This window comes from Aquila chrysaetos, chromosome 19, assembly GCF_900496995.4.
Source record: "Aquila chrysaetos chrysaetos chromosome 19, bAquChr1.4, whole genome shotgun sequence".
Taxonomy (NCBI): Eukaryota; Metazoa; Chordata; class Aves; order Accipitriformes; family Accipitridae; genus Aquila; species Aquila chrysaetos.
Genome location: NC_044022.1, coordinates 23,922,544 through 23,943,596, shown reverse-complemented (window position 1 = coordinate 23,943,596; position 21,053 = coordinate 23,922,544). Strand labels below are relative to the sequence as shown.

Genomic DNA, 21,053 nt, shown 5'->3' with positions numbered 1-21,053 from the left:
AATTTCCATCAACTCCAAAGCATTACTGCCCTTTACTGCATATAAACTATGCATGCAGCCATCTCTGACAAGATTCCTACACTCAAAATCAAAAACATTCACAGCCTGCGAGGTTTCCAGACCTTCATTGTGCCTATGAGATTCTGGATGCTCTGCCAAGAGATTACCTGTTTCAAGCATTTAGTGTATTAAATGCTTTGAGACTATGTTTTAGGCTGCACATAGTAGATTCAAAACAGCTGAAGACAAAGCATATAGTTTTCACAGTTGGGTTTTCAGTGAGGAGCACACTGTTAATTCGCCACTGCAGGTGGGTGTGAAAGCCATTCACAGCTACACATACAGAAAAGGCAGCTATTTTAGGGGAAGGAAAAGAATAAAGCTTTTTGGAATTCCATATTCCAAGCAAAGCATTTTAGATTGTTTTTCCAACTCTCAAAATAAGGCTCTTTTCCTCCTTCCAAGCAGAGGAATCACACTGAAACACTTTTCAAGTTTGTGTAAATTAGTCTAGAGATGAAATGGAAGACACAGCATAAAACCCACATTCAGAAGCCATCCTGTACACCCTTATCTATACAACAGCACACAGCAACATGCAACAAACGGAGGGCTAAGAAGAATCTCCATCCTTAATTGGATGTGGGGAGAAAACATAGTGACAAAGGATGAGGGAAGGGATGAGGTACTTAATGCCTTCTTTGCCTCAGTCTTTAATAGTAAGACCAGTTGTTCTCCAGGTACCCAGCCCCCTGAGCTGGAAGACAACAACGGGGAGCAGAATGAAGCCCCCATAATCCGAGGGGAAATGGTTAGGGACCTGCTACACCACTCAGACACACACAAGTCTGTGGGGCTGGATGGGATCCACCCAAGGGCACTGAGGGAGCTGGTGGAAGTGCTCACCAAGGCACTTCCCATCATTTATCAGCAGTCCTGGCTGACCGGGGAGGTCCCAGTTCTCTGTAGGTTAGCAAACGTGACACCCATCTACAGGAAGGGCTCAAAGGAAGATCTGGGCAACTGCAAGCCTGCCAGTTTGACCTCAGTGACGGGGAAGGTTATGGAGCAGATCATCCTGAGTGCCATCGCACGGCACGTACAGGACAACCAGGCGATTAGGTCCAGCCAGCATGGGTTTATGAAAGGCAGGTCCTGCTTGACCAACCTGATCTCCTTCTATGACAAGGTGACACACTTAGTGGATGAGGGAAAGGCTGTGGATGTTGTCTACCTAGACTTTAGTAAAGCCTTTGACACCATTTCCCACAGCATTCTCCTGCAGAAACTGGCTGCTCTTGGCTTGGATGGGCATACGCTTTGCTGGGTAAAAAACTGGCTGGATGGCCGGGCCCAAAGAGTGGTGGTGAATGGGGTTAAATCCAGTTGGTGTCCGGTCACGAGTCGTGTTCCCCAGGGCTCTGTATTGGGGCCAGTTCTGTTTAATATCTTCATCGATGATCTGGACAAGGGGATCGAGTGCACCCTCAGTAAATTTGCAGATGACACCAAGTTGGGCGGGAGTGTCGATCTGCTGGAGGGCAGGCAGGCTCTACAGAGGGATCTGGACAGGCTGGATCGATGGGCCAAGGCCAATTGTACGAGGTTCAACAAGGCCAAGTGCCAGGTCCTGCACTTGGGTCACAACAACCCCATGCAGCGCTACAGGCTTGGGGAAGAGCGGCTGGAAAGCTGCCCAGCAGAAAAGGACCTGGGGGTGTTGGTCGACAGCCGGCTGAATATGAGCCAGTGGTGTGCCCAGGTGGCCAAGAAGGCCAACGGCATCCTGGCTTGTATCAGAAATAGTGTGGCCAGCAGGAGCAGGGAGGTGGTTGTTCCCCTGTACTCAGCACTGGTGAGGCTGCACCTCAAGTCCTGTGTTCAGTTTTGGGCCCCTCGCTACAAGAAAGACGTTGAGGGTCTGGAGCGTGTCCAGAGAAGGACAACGAAGCTGGTGAAGGGTCTAGAGCACAAGTCTTGTGAGGAGCAGCTGAGGGAACTGGGGTTGTTTAGTCTGGAGAAAAGGAGGCTGAGGGGAGACCTTATTGCTCTCTGCAACTGCCTGAAAGGAGGGTGTAGTGAGGCGGATGTCAGTCTCTTCTCCCAAGTAACAAGGGATAGGACAAGAAGAAATGGCCTTAAGTTGCACCAGGTGAGGTTTAGATTGGATATTAGGAGAAATTTCTTCCCTGAAAGGGTTGTCAAGCATTGGAACAGGCTGCCCAGGGAAGTGGTGGAGTCACCATCCTGGAGGTATTGAAAAGATATGTCCCTAAGTGCCACGTCTACACGGTTTAGTGGTGGACTTGGCAGTGCTAGGTTAATGGTTGTACTCAATGATCTTAAAGGTCTTTTCCAACCTAAACGATTCTATTATTCTAATAATATTGTCTATGCCAGAAAAATCTCTCTGGTTTTCAAACTGATGAAGAATGCCAAAGTCCTTTATAAGTGGGACTGGCAGTAAGAACCCGATAAATCACCAGAAGCAGGTCCTCTCCTGCTGAATGAAAGGCCACAGGACCTGGAAATTAGAAAAGCAAAGGGGACAACCTCTCTCTTCCCACAAAAATGAAACAAAAGAACCCTGCACATGCACATTAAAAATAATATGATCAAAATAAAGGACTCGTACAGGGACAGAGAACTAAGAATGACACACAAGGCTGTTATCCATAAAAACTGAAAGTGTATTTTACCACAAGCAAACAGTCCAAGAAGAGCACCCTTAGCTGACTCCTACCATGCTCTGAAAAGATGTTCCCCCAAAACACACACTGATTATTCAGTGGGGTAGAGCCAGAGCTGAGACCATCAGTTTTGTTTCAAACAGGCTGCAAATACCTTTTTATCACAATGCTCTCTAGAACAAGTCTCAGGCTAAGTGCCCAATGGCAAAGTACAACACCAATACTCAGAAGCAAAGCACTTGCTTCAGAGAAATTGGGAATCCTAACTGATCTTACCATGATCAGGTCAGCTTGCAGCCTTACCGGATGGTAAATTCCAGTAGCTCCTGTATGCCCTGTGGGTCGAGGTGCTGAAGGTTGTAAACCCTCTCCAGGCTCTGATGCAAGAACTGCTGGGAAGGATCTTCATGTGGTGTAATACTGGGAGAGACAGGGGACGACACCAGCTTTCTACCTGGCAACTAAGCAAGAAGAAACACATGCGTACAGAAAAGTCTAACACAAGTTAAGAACATTGTAAAATGCTGCCGCATTAACAACTACCGAGAGCTCCGATTTATTTCTCAAATTCAAAGTTTATATCAAGAATTTCAAGTCTACGTCTTTTATCTTTGTTAGTTAATCCTCTCCATTTTATAACCCACTTGCAGCTAGAGATCTTCAGGTTAAACTTCAACATCCATTTGAGGGTAACACCTTCCTCATCTGTTAACTATGACACTGTGAAGTCGAGGGAAGTCCAAGACCACACAAACCGCAATTCATTTTATGAGCTGTAGTAAGACTTACAACCAACTTCAGTCCCACCTGTACTTCCATGCAGGAAAAACATGCTTCAAAGCAGCATGGAACACATCTTACCCGCAAGTAAACTGTTTAGGTAGGACACAAGTCAAATGTTGGAAGATCTACAAAGGCTAAGCTCCCCTTCCCCACACAGTCAGAGCTACAAAAAGCTCCCAGGAATCCTGCCCTCCCAGTATTCTTTCCTAACCAGCAAACCATGTGCTATTCTCACTTGAGAGCAATAATGTTATTATTCTCCCCAAAATATTACAAAATCCATATTGTAACAATTTAATATTTGGCTCTCCTTACTTAATATACATTTCAATATTCATTCGCTTGGCGCTTGGGAGAAAAAACTTTTAGAACTGAAGCATTACACACTAACAGACATGGAAGAGACCAGCAATATTCATAACAGAGTGGTGAAGGGCAAACCAAAGTGGTTCAACTTACTCTTAATGGAGGGACCAGATGAGAAAGACTATCCCGAAGATAGGCATAATGTCTGAATGTATGATCAGAGAACAGGGCAGGCATTGTTGGGCAACTTTTAGCAGCATTAAAAATCAGAACCAGAACAGCAATGTCTATTGAAATGGATTGTTAAAGAAAAATAAACAACAGCAAGAAGTGCTCCTTGGGGATGGCAAGTTAAAACAACAACAACTCAACAACCCTTTCTTTGCTGGAGATTGTTTAGTAAGTTCTTTACAGTTGGAGAATGCTTGGCAAAACCCAAAGAGGCAGCTGTCTGAGCAGATGAAAACGAAGTACAAAGTACAAACATTACAGGATGGGCCACGTTGGAGGAAGGATGTTACTGCCAATGTGGGATGGCTCAGAAGCAACACAAAGGATAGGAACCCGCAGAACGTGCTCATTAGGTGGAGTTTCACTCTTCCTCAAAGCTTACACTGTGCTTACCAGTTTGGTACCCAAACGTCACCTAAAATGAAACATTTACCTCTGAGTCTTTGAAAACTGCTGCATTTCCTATGATGCCCTGAAAAACATCCCTCTTACACAGACTTAAAACAAACCAAAGAATCATTGGGAAGATGATTCTGGGACAGAAAAAACATTTTCACAGTCTGAGAGCCTGAGAAATACAGAGGGCAGCCAAAGGCTTTCATCAGTTAGCCCAAAGGCTGGGGCACTCACCTGCAGCAAGGCTGACCCCAAGCATAGGATCTCTAACAGGAGAGCATAAATGGATCCCAATGCAAAGCTTATGATCGTCTGGGCTCTCGCCTGCACAGGGAAGAAGCAGGTTCATCCACAGAAGGGACTGAACTCATGTCTCTCACCTCCTGAAAAATCTTCTGCATCCATGGGCTGCCAAGCTTCCACTTAACAAATCAATTTCTCCTCTTTGCCCAAAATTCTTTCCAAATTTTCAGCTGAAGCTGTTCAACTAATCTGATTCAAATTTGCTAAGAGCTTTGAATCAAATAAAAGCATATTTTTAAATAACAGTTTACACTGGAAACCTATCATTCAAGTCTACCTTGTAGTTTCTGGCTCCCAGGCCTATATTTCACAGAATTTATCTCCATAGAATTTTGTGGCAAGTTACCTCCAGAATATTCTCTCAAATAATATTCTTTGGTTCAGGGCAGGAAGGTGCATTGAGCTAAATAACAGCTTTCTCCCCCCTGCAATGCTTCTTCAATTCTCAACTCACAGGACAAATTTACTCAAATTATTACTCAGCTCTCTGATTAGGGATTAATCTTTCTCTCCACCTGATTCTAGCCCTTTCCAATTCTCACAAGGTATTTATTTCATCTGTATAGAAGTTCTAGTGGATGGCTTGTGACTGGTGAGAGAAATAAGGAGTAGCTTCACAGAGGAAGAGAGTTGTTCCAGCCTAACATCTCTCAGCATGCATCAGAAATAACATTACATTCTGCAATCACACAGAAGGGAAGTAAGGAGAATGAACAATGGAAAAATGGTATTTCGCATTTCCAAGGCATCTCCTATTGTTAAGGATAATGGTATAACTATAATAGTTTGTATTCTAAAGCACTAGAAGTGCTAACATTAATATAAGGATTTCTGATTTTGAATTATTTCAAAAAGATGATAAATGTATAGCATTATGGGGATTCAGCCACTGCTGCACTAAGAGACGGTATTGTTCTACACACTGCACAACAGTAAGGGTAGGAGAAATTTTACCTAAAAAGAAAACAAACAAGGAAAACCACTCTTCTTATTTAAAAGCTAAAGCATCTTCAAAATTAGTGCAAACTAGACAAATGTTTTCACATCAAAGACTCATCTGCAAAGCTTAAACCTTGACAAATTGCTTGATGAACAGATTATTCATCACAGCATAAAAAAAGGCCAATTATACCACACAGGTATTTATGAAGATGGTTCCAGATAACAGTTATTCAATCACTTGCTGAGTAATTAAGTGGCAAAGGGATTCAGAAATAGCTACAGGATTGTCTGCTACAGTTTGAAATGGTTTAACAAATGTGAGCATCAGGAAAATACAAATAAAATCTATTACAGTCAAAACAAAAAACTGGCTTCATGAAAAAGATACAAGCTGGGTCATCCATGTCTGGTTCTGGAGTGTCAAAGAACGGATGCGTGCTTAGCAGCTCTGGGACTAACGGAAGCACCAAAGTGGGATGCCTGCTTCCCAAGAACTTCAAGCATCTGAAAATACACAGATTGAAATATTTCTTAGTAAACATGCAAAATACAACGTTTTAAAGCATTATTACTTTATGTTGCAGCGGCACTTTGTGACGCTGGTCAACATCAAAATCCTACTGTCCAAGCTTATGTGCAAACTCATGGCAACGCTGTCTCTTCACAGCTGAGCTTTTGCGTTAATATTTGGTAGGATCCAAGAAAACTGAGAAGACAGCTTGAAACAGCAAGCAGTAATAAAAATTATTTATTTAAACTGTCCAAGAAATATTTAACACCTGGAGCTATACAACCCGAGAAAAGCTTTCATACTAAATGCTAACAAATGAGGATATTCTTTTCTTCAGAAATAAAGGAGTGAGGAGGTAAAAACCCAACCAAATAACAAAACCCAAAACCCCCAAACTCCACCAAACTCCAAAAACAATGCAAGAGTACACTGGAAGACAAAGCAGACTAAAATAAGTGTTTCCAATAATAGCCAAGAATTCCATCTCAAACCATGTGTGCTGGAGCATCACTTCCTTTGTTGCTTCCATTAAACAATCAAAAAACCCCACACAAATGTTCACTATTTTTGCTGAGACAGAAAAAGTCCCTCCAACAGCACAATGCCACATAGCCAATCCACTTGTCACAACTGATATAATCAACTGCAGGTAAATATTACTATTTAATGCAGTGTCAAGTAAGCACAAAACATTAGTTGCATAGAAGAGAAGAGGTTTTCAACTGAAGGTTGAATTAATCTTTTCTGGGAATGCTTTGAGTGCTTATAATAGCGGGCTATTTCCAGGAGTGGTCATCAGTTCTGAATTCCCAGTATGAGTATTGACAAGCGAGAATAACACAGAGTTTCTACATCAGCCATGAACAGGTACAATGCTTAGTATAGCCACTATTCCAAATATATACAGAATAACAGGATTGTATACCTGCAATACCCCTTACTTCCTTAGCTAGCTCAATATTTGCCTAACACCTCAATTACTAAAAAGAATAGGAAAATAAGTAGACACACAAGGACACTGAACACACTCACTTCCATATGGATTCTCTGTCTGTGGGATACTTAGTTAGGTTTTTCAGCAGCTCCACCAGTGCAAGATGGATGCCTTCTTTAGTTGAGACATTGGTGCAACACAACAGCTCATGAAGCGCTTCCCGAATGTCCCTTGAAGAATCCTGAAAAAAAAACCCAACCCAGACACCTTTGAGTACTGAAAGAGAAGATGTGCCTGCATGTTTGTGTAAGTGTTGAGGACATGTCAATGGCTGGACAGACTAGATTAACAGTGACCATCCACAGGATAAAGGAACTTGACCTAACTATGGGTTTATAGATGGACAATAAAAAAAATAAAACACACTTACAAGTTCAGTCAGGAGTTCTGTTATGATCATATGGGTTCCCTAATGTACCGCTTCTAAAGTCACACTGCACCCATTTTATTTTTCAGGCCAGGGTGACGTTGTACAGAGGAGCTTATGCAACCTCCAAGCAGTATTTTTAGAAGTGCTGTGGCTGAACTCCAGCTTAATTAATTACATTCCTTCTGCCAAAAACCACCTTGCCATTCCATATCAACATATTATACTTCCTTGCTATCAGCATTTGTGTGGCACTGCTGGATAGAATGTGAAAATCTGACATGATACAAGAACTGGATGCATTTCAATGGTGGATTTTTAAAATTTTTTTTAAATTATAATTTGCTAAGTATCAACAGCTCATTCATCACTGTCTTACACAAAAGAAGAAGGAGCAGTCCTCTTGTAAAAGCTCTTAAATGACAGCCAACACACACAAATGATCAAAGAAGGAAAGCACAGCAGGGCTGCTCAGCCATTTCTGATTTCGGTGGTGGAAGGCAGACTATGACCAAAAGTGAAGACATACTCTAAGGACTGGAAGGAAATGACCACGGACATAAAATACTCCAGGTGAGTTGCACAGACCACTGGAAGGGCAGTACAGAGACAAGCGAGGCAGAAGACTATGAAGGGACAGAGAGGAGCACAACTCAACAGAAACTGAGGTCAAGGATAACAGGGAAAGCAGAATCCAAAGCCTGGTCAAAAAAGCAAGGAGTAGCTGGTAGAGTTATTCAGATAAAGTCAAAGCGGTGGGGTGAAAACAGAAGTTACCCCTGCACCCAACTGTTCCATATTTACACTCTCGGAACAAATTTAGGCATCAAAGATAATGCTATTTTTCCATATCCTTTACTTTGGTACTAGAAGATGGATTTTACAGAACACAAGCAAGCACCTTTCAGAATCAAATGCATTAAAATGTTAAGAATTTGCACACTTTAGCTACCCTAATACCTGATAGTAACTATAATAATATAAACCATAAAACATGTATGATTTATCATACATGGTAAGTCAGCACAGAAGCGTTAAGACAGAACCCCAGTCTAACTAGGACATTTTTATACCTTGATGCACAGGTCCCCAGCTTGAACAAATGTAAATCAACTACATGAAAATGTGAGGCACCTAAAACTCATCGCTGCATTTGCAAATTCAGATCATATTCCACAGCATTTGTTACAGCTTGATAAAACAGGTTAGTTAGTTTGCTTCTTCCTGGGGCACAACTGAAAGAAGCCACTGTTGCCCTGGGTCAAGCAAACAGGAGGTGAAAAGACAGAAATAGCAGATTTGCAGCACCGCCTGAGGCTGGGAGACTACCCAAAAGAAGCAGAAACTTGCCTACCATGTGTAGCAGAATCAAAAAACCCATGCCTCAAGGGCTATAACTCAGAAAATAAATCAGGTCTGAGGGGAAGCAGTTTGGGACAGCACTGTTCATACAGGCAAAATCTCTTCCCCTTCCCAGATCAAAGCCATCAACCAGGAACAGCGGCTGACTCGTGCTATCCTGGATCCTGGCTAAGCAGTGACTGGTTGGGAAAGGCCAAATCGATACTGCACAGCATGCCAACAAACCCTCTGAACAGTCAGAAGAGAGATCTCAGGCCTGTGCCCTGTCTCTGCTTGGTGAGCAAAGGTGTAGCGAAAGCAGCTGAGCAAAGGAAACAGAAAGAAAATGAAGTTGTATTCAACATGAAGTGGGGCAGAGCACTGGGCCACAAAACAAGACAGAAGGAAACACACATTAGGCAATAGCACAATGATCAATGGAAGAGTTTTTATCTGAAATTCATCTATTTCAAAACTATTCTGTTGTCCTGGAGATTACAAGCTACTAAACCTTAGCAGCCTTTGGGGGTGTTCAAAGAAGAGAAAAAAACCAAAAAAAAGGTGGACAGTTTCATCTCAGAGGAGGGGACTGATTAGCATTATATAATTATAACACCTCAAAGAAAGCAGGAATGCAAGTTTTTCCCCCTTAGGAATTTCTTACCTCCAAGACAGCTAACACAGTATCCAGCTGGTCTTCCCGCAGTGTGATATTGTTGGAAATTTTTCTCATTGTGTGTATTGACTGCAGTCTCACCTCCTCAATTTCATCATTAAACATGTCAACCAAAAAATCCAGGCACTTCTCCGCAAAAGAAGGTGAGGACTGAGCCAACATACAGAGGGCTTCAACGGCAGCAATCCGAACCTCTATTAAAAGAGAGGGAGGGAATTAATTCTAAGTGTTGTTTAAAAGGGCATACCACCCAACAGCCAGGCCTCCTATTATTCAAGGACTGGACTAAGGACAGCAGATGCTAAAGAAACACTGAAGACGATGGAGATGAAGCAAGGACCCAAGCCATTGGGGACCTTTTCACAGGCAAGTCTTCAAATCAAAAGCCTCACCTCTCCTACAGCGCATGGTGTTGTCGTAAGCATCTGCAAGAGGGACTTGCAGGTGAAAAATAGGTCTCCTACCCAGCAATAAATATTACGTATTTCATAGTGCATTTTGCAAGTGTAGCATTAACCCTGGTATCTTAAGCAAACTAATTTAGATAATTAAACTCTGCTTGTTTTATTCTTCCTGACATCGTAATTGCTTGGAGCATTCACTGCATTTTTAACTTGCCGTGTAGCACTTTATGAATTGCTGAAGAGCCCTTGAGTATCAGCGTTTCAGCAGTAAACAGAACGAAATTCCTCTGCTTTGTGACTTCGGGTTCCTCAAAAGAAAGGAAAAAGGTGCCACCAAACTATTAAAATGACTCAGAATTTAAGCAAAAAAGCATCAAGAAATGTCCAGAGTGTATTTATGCTGTAACACATCACAGGAATTTGAAGAATACCCAAACGTAACAAGCTTAAGTGGAGATGAGACTCTTTTCCCTGCAGCCATCCTCGCAAGCTTCCATAACATTTCTGTGCTGGGATCATAAAAATAAGGATTAATCTGATGTCTTGCAAACATTATTGTTTTAAACATACTTTTATTTTTCATTCAAATTAGCTCATCTTGAAAACATTTACTTAAACTCTTGTGTAGCTTTTAGGCCTATTGTTCTTAAAGAACATATTCGATTCCTGATGATTCTGATTAAGTAGAAAAATGCAAACACAGCGAGACCCCTGCTTATTCAGTAACGAAGCTTTTGTCACAACTACAAGCCTCTGCAGTCATTAAGACCAAGGTATTAGAGAAAAATAACATTTTGCTAATATTGCTTTCATAAGCTGACACAGTAATTCAGATTTAAGTTACAACTTGGAATTCAAGAAATGAAGCAGCACTGCAAGTAAGGAAGAAATCTCAGCAGTATTTAAAAATGCTGCAGTGGAGGGAGAGTTCTACTTTATTTAAAGATCTGTGTATATTTTACATCTGTCCATTTTATCAACACTCCCCAATAGCACCATACTGCCACAAGACCTACAGCACAAGAAACTGGAGAACGTGTTTCACAGGTCAATGGAGTGAGCCAGTAAAAAATTTTTTACTGTTAGTCAGAGAAAAAAAAAAAAAAAAGTTGCATTTTCAAGCTTCAGGGAGAGTTTAGCTATTAGGAAAACATGCTTTTATTTGCAGGAGTCATGGAACAATAAACCAATTTTTACAACACAACCTACAGAGATATTTCTGTTATAGTGGTTTTGTACTTTCTAATTTAGCTTCATCCTCCCAGTAACATTAAAAACAAATTCAGGAATAATATTCAAAGCTCGGCATTTTCCCGGTTCTATGCAAATACCAGCCGTTCTCAATAGCCTTCAGAAATAAAATCTTCACTTTACCCACGGGAAAGTTGGGCTGGGAAGGGTAGCACACAGACTTTCCTGAGGCTGTCAGCATGGTCAATACTACAGCCAAATCTAGGAGCTCAGGAATGCCTGCGTTCCAGTTTGACACTCATAATTCACCCTGCTTAGAAGAACAGATCAGATATAATCTGCTGGAAAGAGACTACAGCCTCCAAATCCATCATAGCAAGACCTCAAGAGACCAAAACAATAGCATTGTGGAACAGGTAGATGTGACCTTAGAACATAGGTACTTCCATTAAAGAAAAAGAATTATCAATAACATTGCTAAAGATGTAAGCAAGACCTCACCTGAAATTTAAGTACCTGAAAACATACAGATCTAGTCACAGTTTTCAAGAATAATGCATTCTAGCTGGCCAAGAGGAAAGCTTTTACAGCAGCAGAGAATAAAAGAAGCCTAGCCTGTTTAGCCCCTTGCAAAATGAAAGCTGTCTATTAATTCATTAGGGAAGCCAGCCCCTGAGAAAAGCAACAACTATTTAATCTAAAACCTACCACTGGCTAAGAACAAATGGGTATAAATTGGCTATGGATAAAATCGGGTTGAAAATTAGAAGAAGAAAACTTCTGTTTGTTGGAGCTGGTGGATTCTGAAATATTTTGAAAAATATGTGGGTTTGTCTCCACTAGTTCTAACTTTTGTTAGGATGGAAGCTGCTATGTTTACAAAATGAATGATTAGTGGACTCCATGGACACATAGTGCCCTGTTTTAAACAACAAGTTCTATAAATTTCGATTTTCCTTCCTGCAGAGAAGACACCAATTTCAAACAGCAGCAAGTAATGTTGCCAATTTAGAGCCACATGAAACTGTTAAAGTCAATAAAAAACAAAAAAATAATCCCAGTGGGTTTCTGCATAACATAAGCAACCACTTCTTACCAGATATTTTACTAAAACTTTACTGTTTATAGGAAGCTATTTGATTTTGGCTACTCAATGGAACATTTCTATCCAAAATTCTCTGCAACACTGTAGCATCTTTGAAACAACTGCCGTATCAGAGATCACAATGGAATAAAAGCCCACCACCCTGACGTCCACGATTTGTTAAAAAAACCCAAACACAATAGCCAAGTGATCTATTTTGACCAAAACAAACCCCCTCAAAACCAAAACTTATTAGCCAGCACACATCTCCTCCTTTAGTCATTCCATAGTAAGTCAACACTTACCATACATCTCATCTTCCAGGCCATGAACAAAAGCCCCACAAGCTCCTGATTCAATCAGGTTTACAGCACCTGTATCAATTTCTTCTTTGGGAGCATCATCTCCCCACTTTCTGCCACTTGAAAACTCCCCAGAGCTGTAGAGTTCTTTGGCTCGTTCATGCGCAGTGCGCTTCCTCTGTCCAAACAAGTTTTTCAGTTACAACCGTGGTAAACTTTGAAGATGACCAAACAAAACAGTAAACAGACATTGACAGTCACATGCAAATGCTAAGAAAGGCAAATAGTACCTTCTCTTCTATGAATATTTCTAATTGCCAGTAACTCTTTGTACTTTTGATGTTGGGAAAGGATAATAACATACATTTTAATTAACATATTCTTAGACATCCATTATAAGAACTGCCAAACTGGGTCAGAGCAAAGGCCTGTCTAGTTAAGTATCCAATAACTGATCTGCAAAAACAGATGCTATCACTTTGCAGTTCAACTTGTTAAACTGCAATTAAATACTTTAATGACTATCAATACTATACAGAGTTCAGCAATGTGTAAAATGTGATATTCATTCAGCATGCTTGCTAGTCCACCTTCTTTCTCCCCACACTGTAAATAAAACTGAGCAGCATTTTCTTTAACAGCCTTTACAAAGCAGCCCACAAAAACTAGCAGCTCTAGCTTCATCTTCTTTTGTAGAAAGAAAAACTGAACGTAATACCTCAAGGGGGTTGCTAAAGGAAGGAATTTTACTGAAATGTTTTGCTCGTAGGGCTCAGGAGTCCCAGCCTTTAGCTACTCATGTCTCTTGAAATGTCTAGGTCTACTGGTCAGATCTTGCAGGCTGTTTCCATAAGCTTGCTCCTAAAACTAGGATGCAATCTTTCCATGCACAATAAATAAAGCTTTTAGCCAAAAGACTGTCAGAAGAACACAAACGTTTACCTCTCATCTGCAAAACCTGAATAGCCTAGAGCTGTTTATTACATGCTCAGCTAATGAAATCTAAAACTAGCAATTGCTTCATTGACTTTAATCTAAAAGAAAACCTGTCATCATCAATTAACTCTCAGCAGCCCTGAGGCAAGGACATGGTAAACAAACACACTCAACATTAACATACCTGTTGTGCAATTTTAGTACACTACACACAGTGAAAACAAACCCAAATATTTACATACCCTCAGATCTGACATGAGCTTCTTGTCAAGGGTCTGCTCTAAGAAATGGGAGCTAACTTGTTGCATAGAACCCTAAAGAATAAAAAAGAAAAAAAAAAATCAAAAGGAATAAACGTGATAATTCAAAATTACACCATATAATTTCCTGACTTATCCCAAGACGGCGTCCAATCTTACCCACTCATTCTAATAGCTTCATACAATGCTTGACACTACTGTATGTCAGAGTTTAAAGAAGTTTACTTAAGATGGTCATAACATCTTTTTTTCCCACTGAGGTTAAGAAGGTCTTTCTTGAGTTCAGTTGGTTTACATGTCCTGTGCTGGAGAAGTAGAGGGAGGGAATTATGACAAGTACTTGTTTTTTTTCCTTGGATACCCAACCCTCTACTCTGAAGGAAAGAGTCAGTGCATAGTTCAGCTGAGAAACTTTTGGGTTTCCTCAACCCCTCCCATTTCTTTCTTCTCAGAATTTTGGTATAAATTTACCTGTACAGTTCTTAAACATCCTCCCATTTCTTTTCAAGTTGTGCTGGTTTTCGCTGGGATAGAGTTAATTTTCTTCACAGTAGCTAGTATGGGGTTATGGTTTGGATTTGGGCTGAAAACAGTGCTGATAACACAGGGATGTTTTCGTTCCTCTGAGCAGGGCTTACCCAGAGCCAAGGGCTTTTCTGCTTCTCCCCCCACCCCACCAGCGAGCAGGCTGGGGGGGCACAAGGAGTTGGGGGGGACACAGCCGGGACAGCCGACCCCAACTGACCCGAGGGATATTCCAGACCGTAGGACGTCATGCTCAGCAGATAGAGCTGGGGAAGAAGAAGGAAGGGGGGACATTGGGAGTGATGGCATTTGTCTTCCCAAGTCCCCGTTCGGCGTGCTGGAGCCCTGCTGTCCTGGAGATGGCCGAACACCTGCCTGCCCATGGGAAGTGGGGAATGGATTCCTGGTTTTGCTTTGCTTGTGTGCATGGCTTCTCCTTTACCTATTAAACTGTCTTTATCTCAGCCCACAAGTTTTCTCACTTTAACTCTTCCGATTGTCTCCCCCATCCCACCGTGGGGGGAGTGAGTGAGCAGCTGTGTGATGCTTAGGTGTTGGCTGGGGTTAAACCACAACACAAATATATGTGAAAAGTAAAGTAACAGAAGATGAACTATTCTCAGCTAGAGAAGAAAAGAATGCAACTTACCAATAACTTAGCAGCTTGTACTCTAACAACCCAGGAACCATCACTAACCATATGACAAATTTTTCCAAATGCGTCATCAACCAAGCGAATTTCTTCATTAGAAGAAGGAATCGGGACGATGCTAACATAGAGAAACATGAATCAGTTTGTTGATCTTATGCCATGCTGGATGGCACCAAGTAGGAAACAACTATGCTGAATTCCTATGGATGTGCAACAAATACCAGGAACCAAAACTTCATCCGGATCAGTGCATTATCAGGTATCAGCAATTTGTACACATCAGTTTTCTAACAGCTACTCCCGAGACTTACTAGCACAAAACTCTCAGGATGAGGATGATTACTCTGCCAATACTTCGAGTCACTTTGCATACAATGCATACCTTTCAGGGTAAAGTTGACTGAGGACCCAAATTAGCTGAACTGCAGCACTGCGCACTTGCTCGTAATCATCTGCCAACAGCTTGCAGGCCTGAAAGAAGATTCACAGTCCAATATACCTGAAGTATCTCCACCTGAGCTGCCATTCACTTCCCACAGAGGATTTAGGATCCTTACCATAAATCAGTTAGGACAGATTAAAAATCAGGATGAATTCAGTCTTCCCTTCTACTCCCTAGTATTTCCAAGTTTGATCAGGTAGACTAGTCCTAATAAAGTCAATCAGGCACATGCTGTAAAACTCCAGAATTGCCTGTACTATGCAGGAAGCACAAAATGTGAATCTGTAATAGAACTAATTTGATACAGGCTTCAGCTGCGCAACCTTACTGATGTAACATATATAGGCTTCCTGCGTACTCTCCAGCGAACAAGGGTTTAAGACCAAGATTGTCAGACGACAGCAATAATTACGTAATACCTTGCTCTTCCCATGATTACCTCCCTCGATAAACAATATATATCAGAGCATAGGCTTTATTGCGATTAAGCACAATGGATGCAAAATAGATTTTTATTTCCACTGCCATAGGACAATAAGGAATATAAGCAACCTAAGTGCAAAATACTCCACCTCTGTTCAGTGCCCTCCTCCTCTCAAAGCACATTGTCACAGAATCTAAAAAACAAGATATGCAAGCAAGTACAAAATAAATACAAATTAATACAAGGTTTTACCTGACTGTAAATAGCCTGCTGTAATTTTAATCCTCTTTCATGAAGCTGCAGCTACAGAGAAAAAAAAAAAAAAAAAAAAAAAAAATCACAAGAAAGTATAACCATAGGTTTAAGTGACACAGACCAAGTTTTCACCACTGTTTTTTCTGCTTTGAGTAAACTTAGTTGCTTGCATTTCTTGATTGCTGCTATAATTAAAATATTTCATTATCTTGGCTGTAAGTATTTTAAATAATAATCTTGACTTCAGTACAATTTTTTTTTAAACTTCACAGCCATTCATACTTTGATTGATTAGAAAAATACAATTTATATAAATACACTGTCTGTCCATTCTCCCAACCTTCAAACAGTTGTTTAGTATTAGCCATATTCAACAACAATTAAAACAGATACAGGAATCTTCAAAATAATTAGTTTACTGCCATTCCTGAAACATGGACCCAAAAGTAGCGTTTTGCCAATGAATTTTCATGCCCTGTAAATCTTTCAATCACCGAACCAGAGGAATAGCAAAAATCATCCTACTAAATGCTGTTTCTATCTGGAATAAGAAAGTATCATGAATCTAACTTATAAACAAAGGGATAATATCTGGCTGAATACTGTCAAAAAGAAACAGTTGCTTTTCTATATCCACTTCTTCCAAGTACAACAAGACAGCGACAAAATTAAAGAAAAAAACCACAAACATGGTAGCAAGGAAAACTATGATCAAGAACCCTAAAAGTGGTTAGTGACCCTTAATTCATTCAGGACATTTCCATGCTTCAAACAACAGAAGGACAGTTGTCTTTGTGCTGTAATTATAAATTCAAGTCATAAATCTTGCTATGGATTTGGCTGAATGCCATCATAAAAGTCACTTGAATGACTTTAAAAAAAATTGTACCAACAAAAATTAGAATGGAATGAAAATGAAGGATGAGTGCAACCTCCAGCAGAGGGAGATCCCAGACAGATTCAAGTGCAATTTGATCTCCTCAGTTGCATCCTGCTTCTTTCTCTGGAGTTTAATATCATTAATTCAAATACCCTTAATTCAAATACCCTCGTTGACCATCACATTAGATGGGATATTGTTATAAACTTTGAGGGTAATAGAGAAAACTTCTGTACACCCATATACCCACAGGCAACTCACATTAAGCAAAATTTTCAAGTGCATGGTCTTTGCTTGCTCTTCTGCAAAGCTAAAAACTTCTGAAGGGTCCCCACACTCCAGCCCACATGAAACCCAGTAAACCTCATAAACAGTTAGAGAATGCTAATGAATGTGACCATGAGGCAAAACATAAATGTTGTTTAAAAAAATAAACAAAATTATTTCTGGACTTATCACACAGGTTTCCATCATAAGCAGCTCTCTATTGCATGTTGGAGTACTAGTGGCTCATTGTAATTCTGGTAACCAATGCTAAATCAAGAAAAACAGATTTGTCACTAAAAGAAAGAGCCCACATAAACTCAAAAAAGTCAACAAATTTCAAAGCTTCTTCAGCTATAGCTGAAAAAGAAATTGTTATGAATCACTAAAATGACCCTTAAGATCTCATATCACTCTCATATTTCAAGACCTAGTTTATTTTTCCAGGTAATTTTGATATGCCAAATGGACTAAGTTAATTAAATAATCTCTAACCTAAACCTCTTTGGATTAGTTTGCAGGCCCCTACCAGCTTCCTTGTATAACCCCAGTTTATTTCACTGTACCAGCAACACTTACCATGGCTTTTATAGCTGCAGTCCTAACACGAGGGTCCTGGTCATTAAAATGATCTCCTATTATCTTCTGGACATCTTTGGCAGCCTGGCTTTCAACTTCTTTTGCAACACCTTTTTCCACTGGTCCAAGACAGCCAATTAACTGAAGACACTTATTTCTTACACCATGGGAAGAATCTGTCAGATGCTATGGAACAGAAGAGAACAGACATAACTGGACTCTTATTGTTCTTTCACTCCTTCGAAACAACTAATCATACTAAGATTCCTAGCAGTTAAAAAATGTTAATATGTAACAGTTTGTTAAGAAAAATCAAAATAATTTAAACAATGACTGCGTATTTTCTTCCTGTGGCAGTGATAAAAGCTTCCTGACCCAGGGAGGCCGCCTTACCTTGCAGGCTACCTCTACCAGCCTCATCCTGACAGACGGATTCTCTGTGAGTTTTGTGCCGATCACCAACAGGGTGTCCAGCAGCTGAGCAAGGACTTGGTGAGACTCTGCAAAACAAAACAGTGAAAGGCTACATACTCCTTTTCTGCAGCTGGTGAGAAGCTCAGTATCACAGGCTCATCCAGGTTGGAAGGTCCTCCTGAAACCTTCTCCTTTCAAGGTCAGAAAAAGCCTAGCTCCCTCTGCTTCTCCTTGCACATCACGTACTCCAGTCCCCAACCACCTCAGTGGCCCTCTGCTGAACTCACTCAACCTTACCAGCACTTATCTGGTACTGAGGAGCCCAAAACTGGATGCGGTATTCCAGATGTGGTCTAACCAGTGCTGAGTAAAGGGGAATAATCTCTTCCCTTGACCTGCTGGCTACACTCCTGTTGCTACAGCCTGGTACACAGTGAGCCTTCACTGCTCATTCACGTTTAGCCTACTGTTCACCAGGACCACCACAACACTCTTACCTCTAAGTTAGAGATAGGAGTTTTGATGGATGGACTGTTCAGTGGGTAAGGAACTGGCTGGACATCTGTGTCCAAAGAGTTACAGTCCATGGCTCAGTGTCCAAATGGAAACCAGTAATGAGTGGTGTCCCTCAGGGGTCCATACTGGCACCAATAATATTTAATATCTTCATCAATGATACAGACAGCAGGATCAAGTGCATCCTCAGCAAGTTTGCCAACAACACCAAGCTGTGTGGTGCGGTTGACACACTGGAGGGAAGGGATGCCATCCAGAGGGACCTCGACAGGCCCGTGCAAACCTCATGAAGTTCAACGAGGCCAAGTGCAAGGTCCTGCACACGGATCAGGGCAATCCTAAGCACAAATACAGGCTGGGTGATGAATGGATTGAGAGCAGCCCTGAGGAGAAGGACACAGGGATACTGGTGAATGAAAAATTGGACATGAGCTGACAATGTGCACTTGCAGCCCAGAAAGCCAATCGTATCCTGGGCCGCTTGAAAAGAAGCATGGCCAGCAAGTCAAGGGAGGTGATTCTGCCCCTGCAGTACTGCGTCTAGTACTGTGGGGTCCCCAGCACAAGACAGACATGGACCTGTTGGACCGAGTCCAGAGGAGGGCCACAAAACCGATCAGAGGGCTGGAACACCTCTGCTGTGAGGAAAAGCTAAGGGAGTTGGGGTTGTTCAGCCTGGAGAAGAGAAGGCTCTGGGGAGACCTTATTGCAGCCTTTCAATGTGTAAAAGGGGCTTATAAGAAAGATGGAGAGAGGTGTTTTGCGAAGCCCTGTAGTGACAGGATAAAGGACAATGGTTTTAAACTGAAAGAGGGTAGATTTAGACTAGAGGTACGGGAGAAGTTCTTTACAGTGAGGGTGGTGAGGCACTGGAACAGGTTGCCCAGAGAGGCTGGGGCTGCCCCATCCCTGAAAGTGTTCCAGACCAGGTTGGACGGGGCTTTGAGCAACCTGGTCTAGTGGAAGGTGTCCCTGCCCATGGCAGGGGGGTTGGACTCAATGACCTTTAAAGGTCCCTTCCAACGCAAACCATTCTAAGACTCTATAAATGACATTAAAATAAAATTAAACCGCATCAGGTAAAGCACATACAAACTGCGAATATAACATAGAAAATAAGAATGGACTTTAATGAAGCCACAAACAGGACAACCTATACTTTCCTATTACAAATTCAATGCTAATAAATGAATGCCTTCTTGCATTAGCTCTGATGAGCTGGCCCACAGCATGATAAGAAAAATACTCCAAAGAAGGTTCCACTTTAAGCAAGACTGTCCTCCAAAACAGAGCACTTAGGAAGCAATGGCTCTCACATGGAGATGCATAAGCAAACTTTTTACTCCCTTAAAACAAAGGTATACAGCAGGAATGTCTGAGGAACATTTTTCTCCTCCTCAGAACATGGTATTGTCTGTCACCATTCACAAAAGCAGAAAATAAATACTCTGAGCAACAATTGCCAATTATACACTTCACATGTAAGGGCCTTGCCACTGTCCTAAATGCTTAAAGACTACATGATTCTCCTTGATCTCAAGCACCACCTGAAAAGCAAGACTTACTCTCATTTTGAAGCGTGTTAATGGCATCATCCATAATGCAGTCTGGGGAAAATCCTGCAGTCTTCGATAACAACCCCAGCAAGGAAGCAATCTTCAATCTTACAGAGGCATCATTCTCCTGGAAGGAAACAACAGACACCCCCATTCATTTTCCAGCTTGAAGAGCATGAAACACCACACACAGGCAGGACCTATATATAATTCAGCACAAGGATCTGAATTTTACTGTCAGGCTACTTCCTCCTCCATACATCCACAGCACACCCCACAGAAAATTAACCATACTAGAATGTTTATCTGGAAGCTTCCAGTACATTTCAAAATGATTCTTTTACTCGTAATTCCTCAAAATTACCTTCATATTGTTTGAAAATTTAAAGTTTAAATAATCAGGTTTTCAAGATGCCGGAAAATTCACTGTTGATAATGTTAATATCTTTGCAAGTTTTTAATGAACAAATGGGAGAATTTTTGAAGATGAACTGAGACTGATGGTCTCTTGACCTCTGCTAAGCAGCAGGGCCTGTGGGCTACAAAAAACAACTGTTTCTCTTAATGGTGGGGAGGAATCCTGCAAATCTTTTCCAAAAGAAAGAAACTCAACACAGCAAGGTTAAAAAAAAAAAAAAAATATAGAAGCATGTTAGCTGCATACATCTGCTCATTTAAGCAATAGCAAAAGCTGTCGCAGGCGATAATTACAGAAATAAGCTTCACAAATTACTATTCATTTTAAATTGATTTTTAAAGTTCATGCATTTCAAAGAGTTATTATTTTGAGTCTTCTACAGGCTTGTACAAACAAGACTTCTGTTCATAA

At 41.1% G+C, this 21,053-nt stretch overlaps 1 protein-coding gene across 2 annotated transcripts in view; it reads right to left on the bottom strand.

The window, feature by feature from the left end:
* The window catches only part of INTS4 (integrator complex subunit 4), a 39,052-nt gene that overhangs the window by 15,864 nt on the left and 2,135 nt on the right, over nt 1-21,053 (bottom strand). For both annotated transcript variants that reach the window (XM_030042869.2, XM_030042868.2), the window contains exons 3-15: nt 20,234-20,351; nt 18,132-18,238; nt 17,739-17,924; nt 16,013-16,063; nt 15,277-15,365; nt 14,892-15,012; nt 13,700-13,771; nt 12,525-12,699; nt 9,529-9,734; nt 7,195-7,337; nt 6,040-6,155; nt 3,933-4,066; nt 2,994-3,151 (exon numbers count right to left, since the gene is read on the bottom strand). In XM_030042869.2, the coding sequence (XP_029898729.1) occupies nt 2,994-3,151; nt 3,933-4,066; nt 6,040-6,155; nt 7,195-7,337; nt 9,529-9,734; nt 12,525-12,699; nt 13,700-13,771; nt 14,892-15,012; nt 15,277-15,365; nt 16,013-16,063; nt 17,739-17,924; nt 18,132-18,238; nt 20,234-20,351 (1,676 nt within the window). The remainder of the gene's footprint in view (nt 1-2,993; nt 3,152-3,932; nt 4,067-6,039; nt 6,156-7,194; nt 7,338-9,528; nt 9,735-12,524; nt 12,700-13,699; nt 13,772-14,891; nt 15,013-15,276; nt 15,366-16,012; nt 16,064-17,738; nt 17,925-18,131; nt 18,239-20,233; nt 20,352-21,053) is intronic.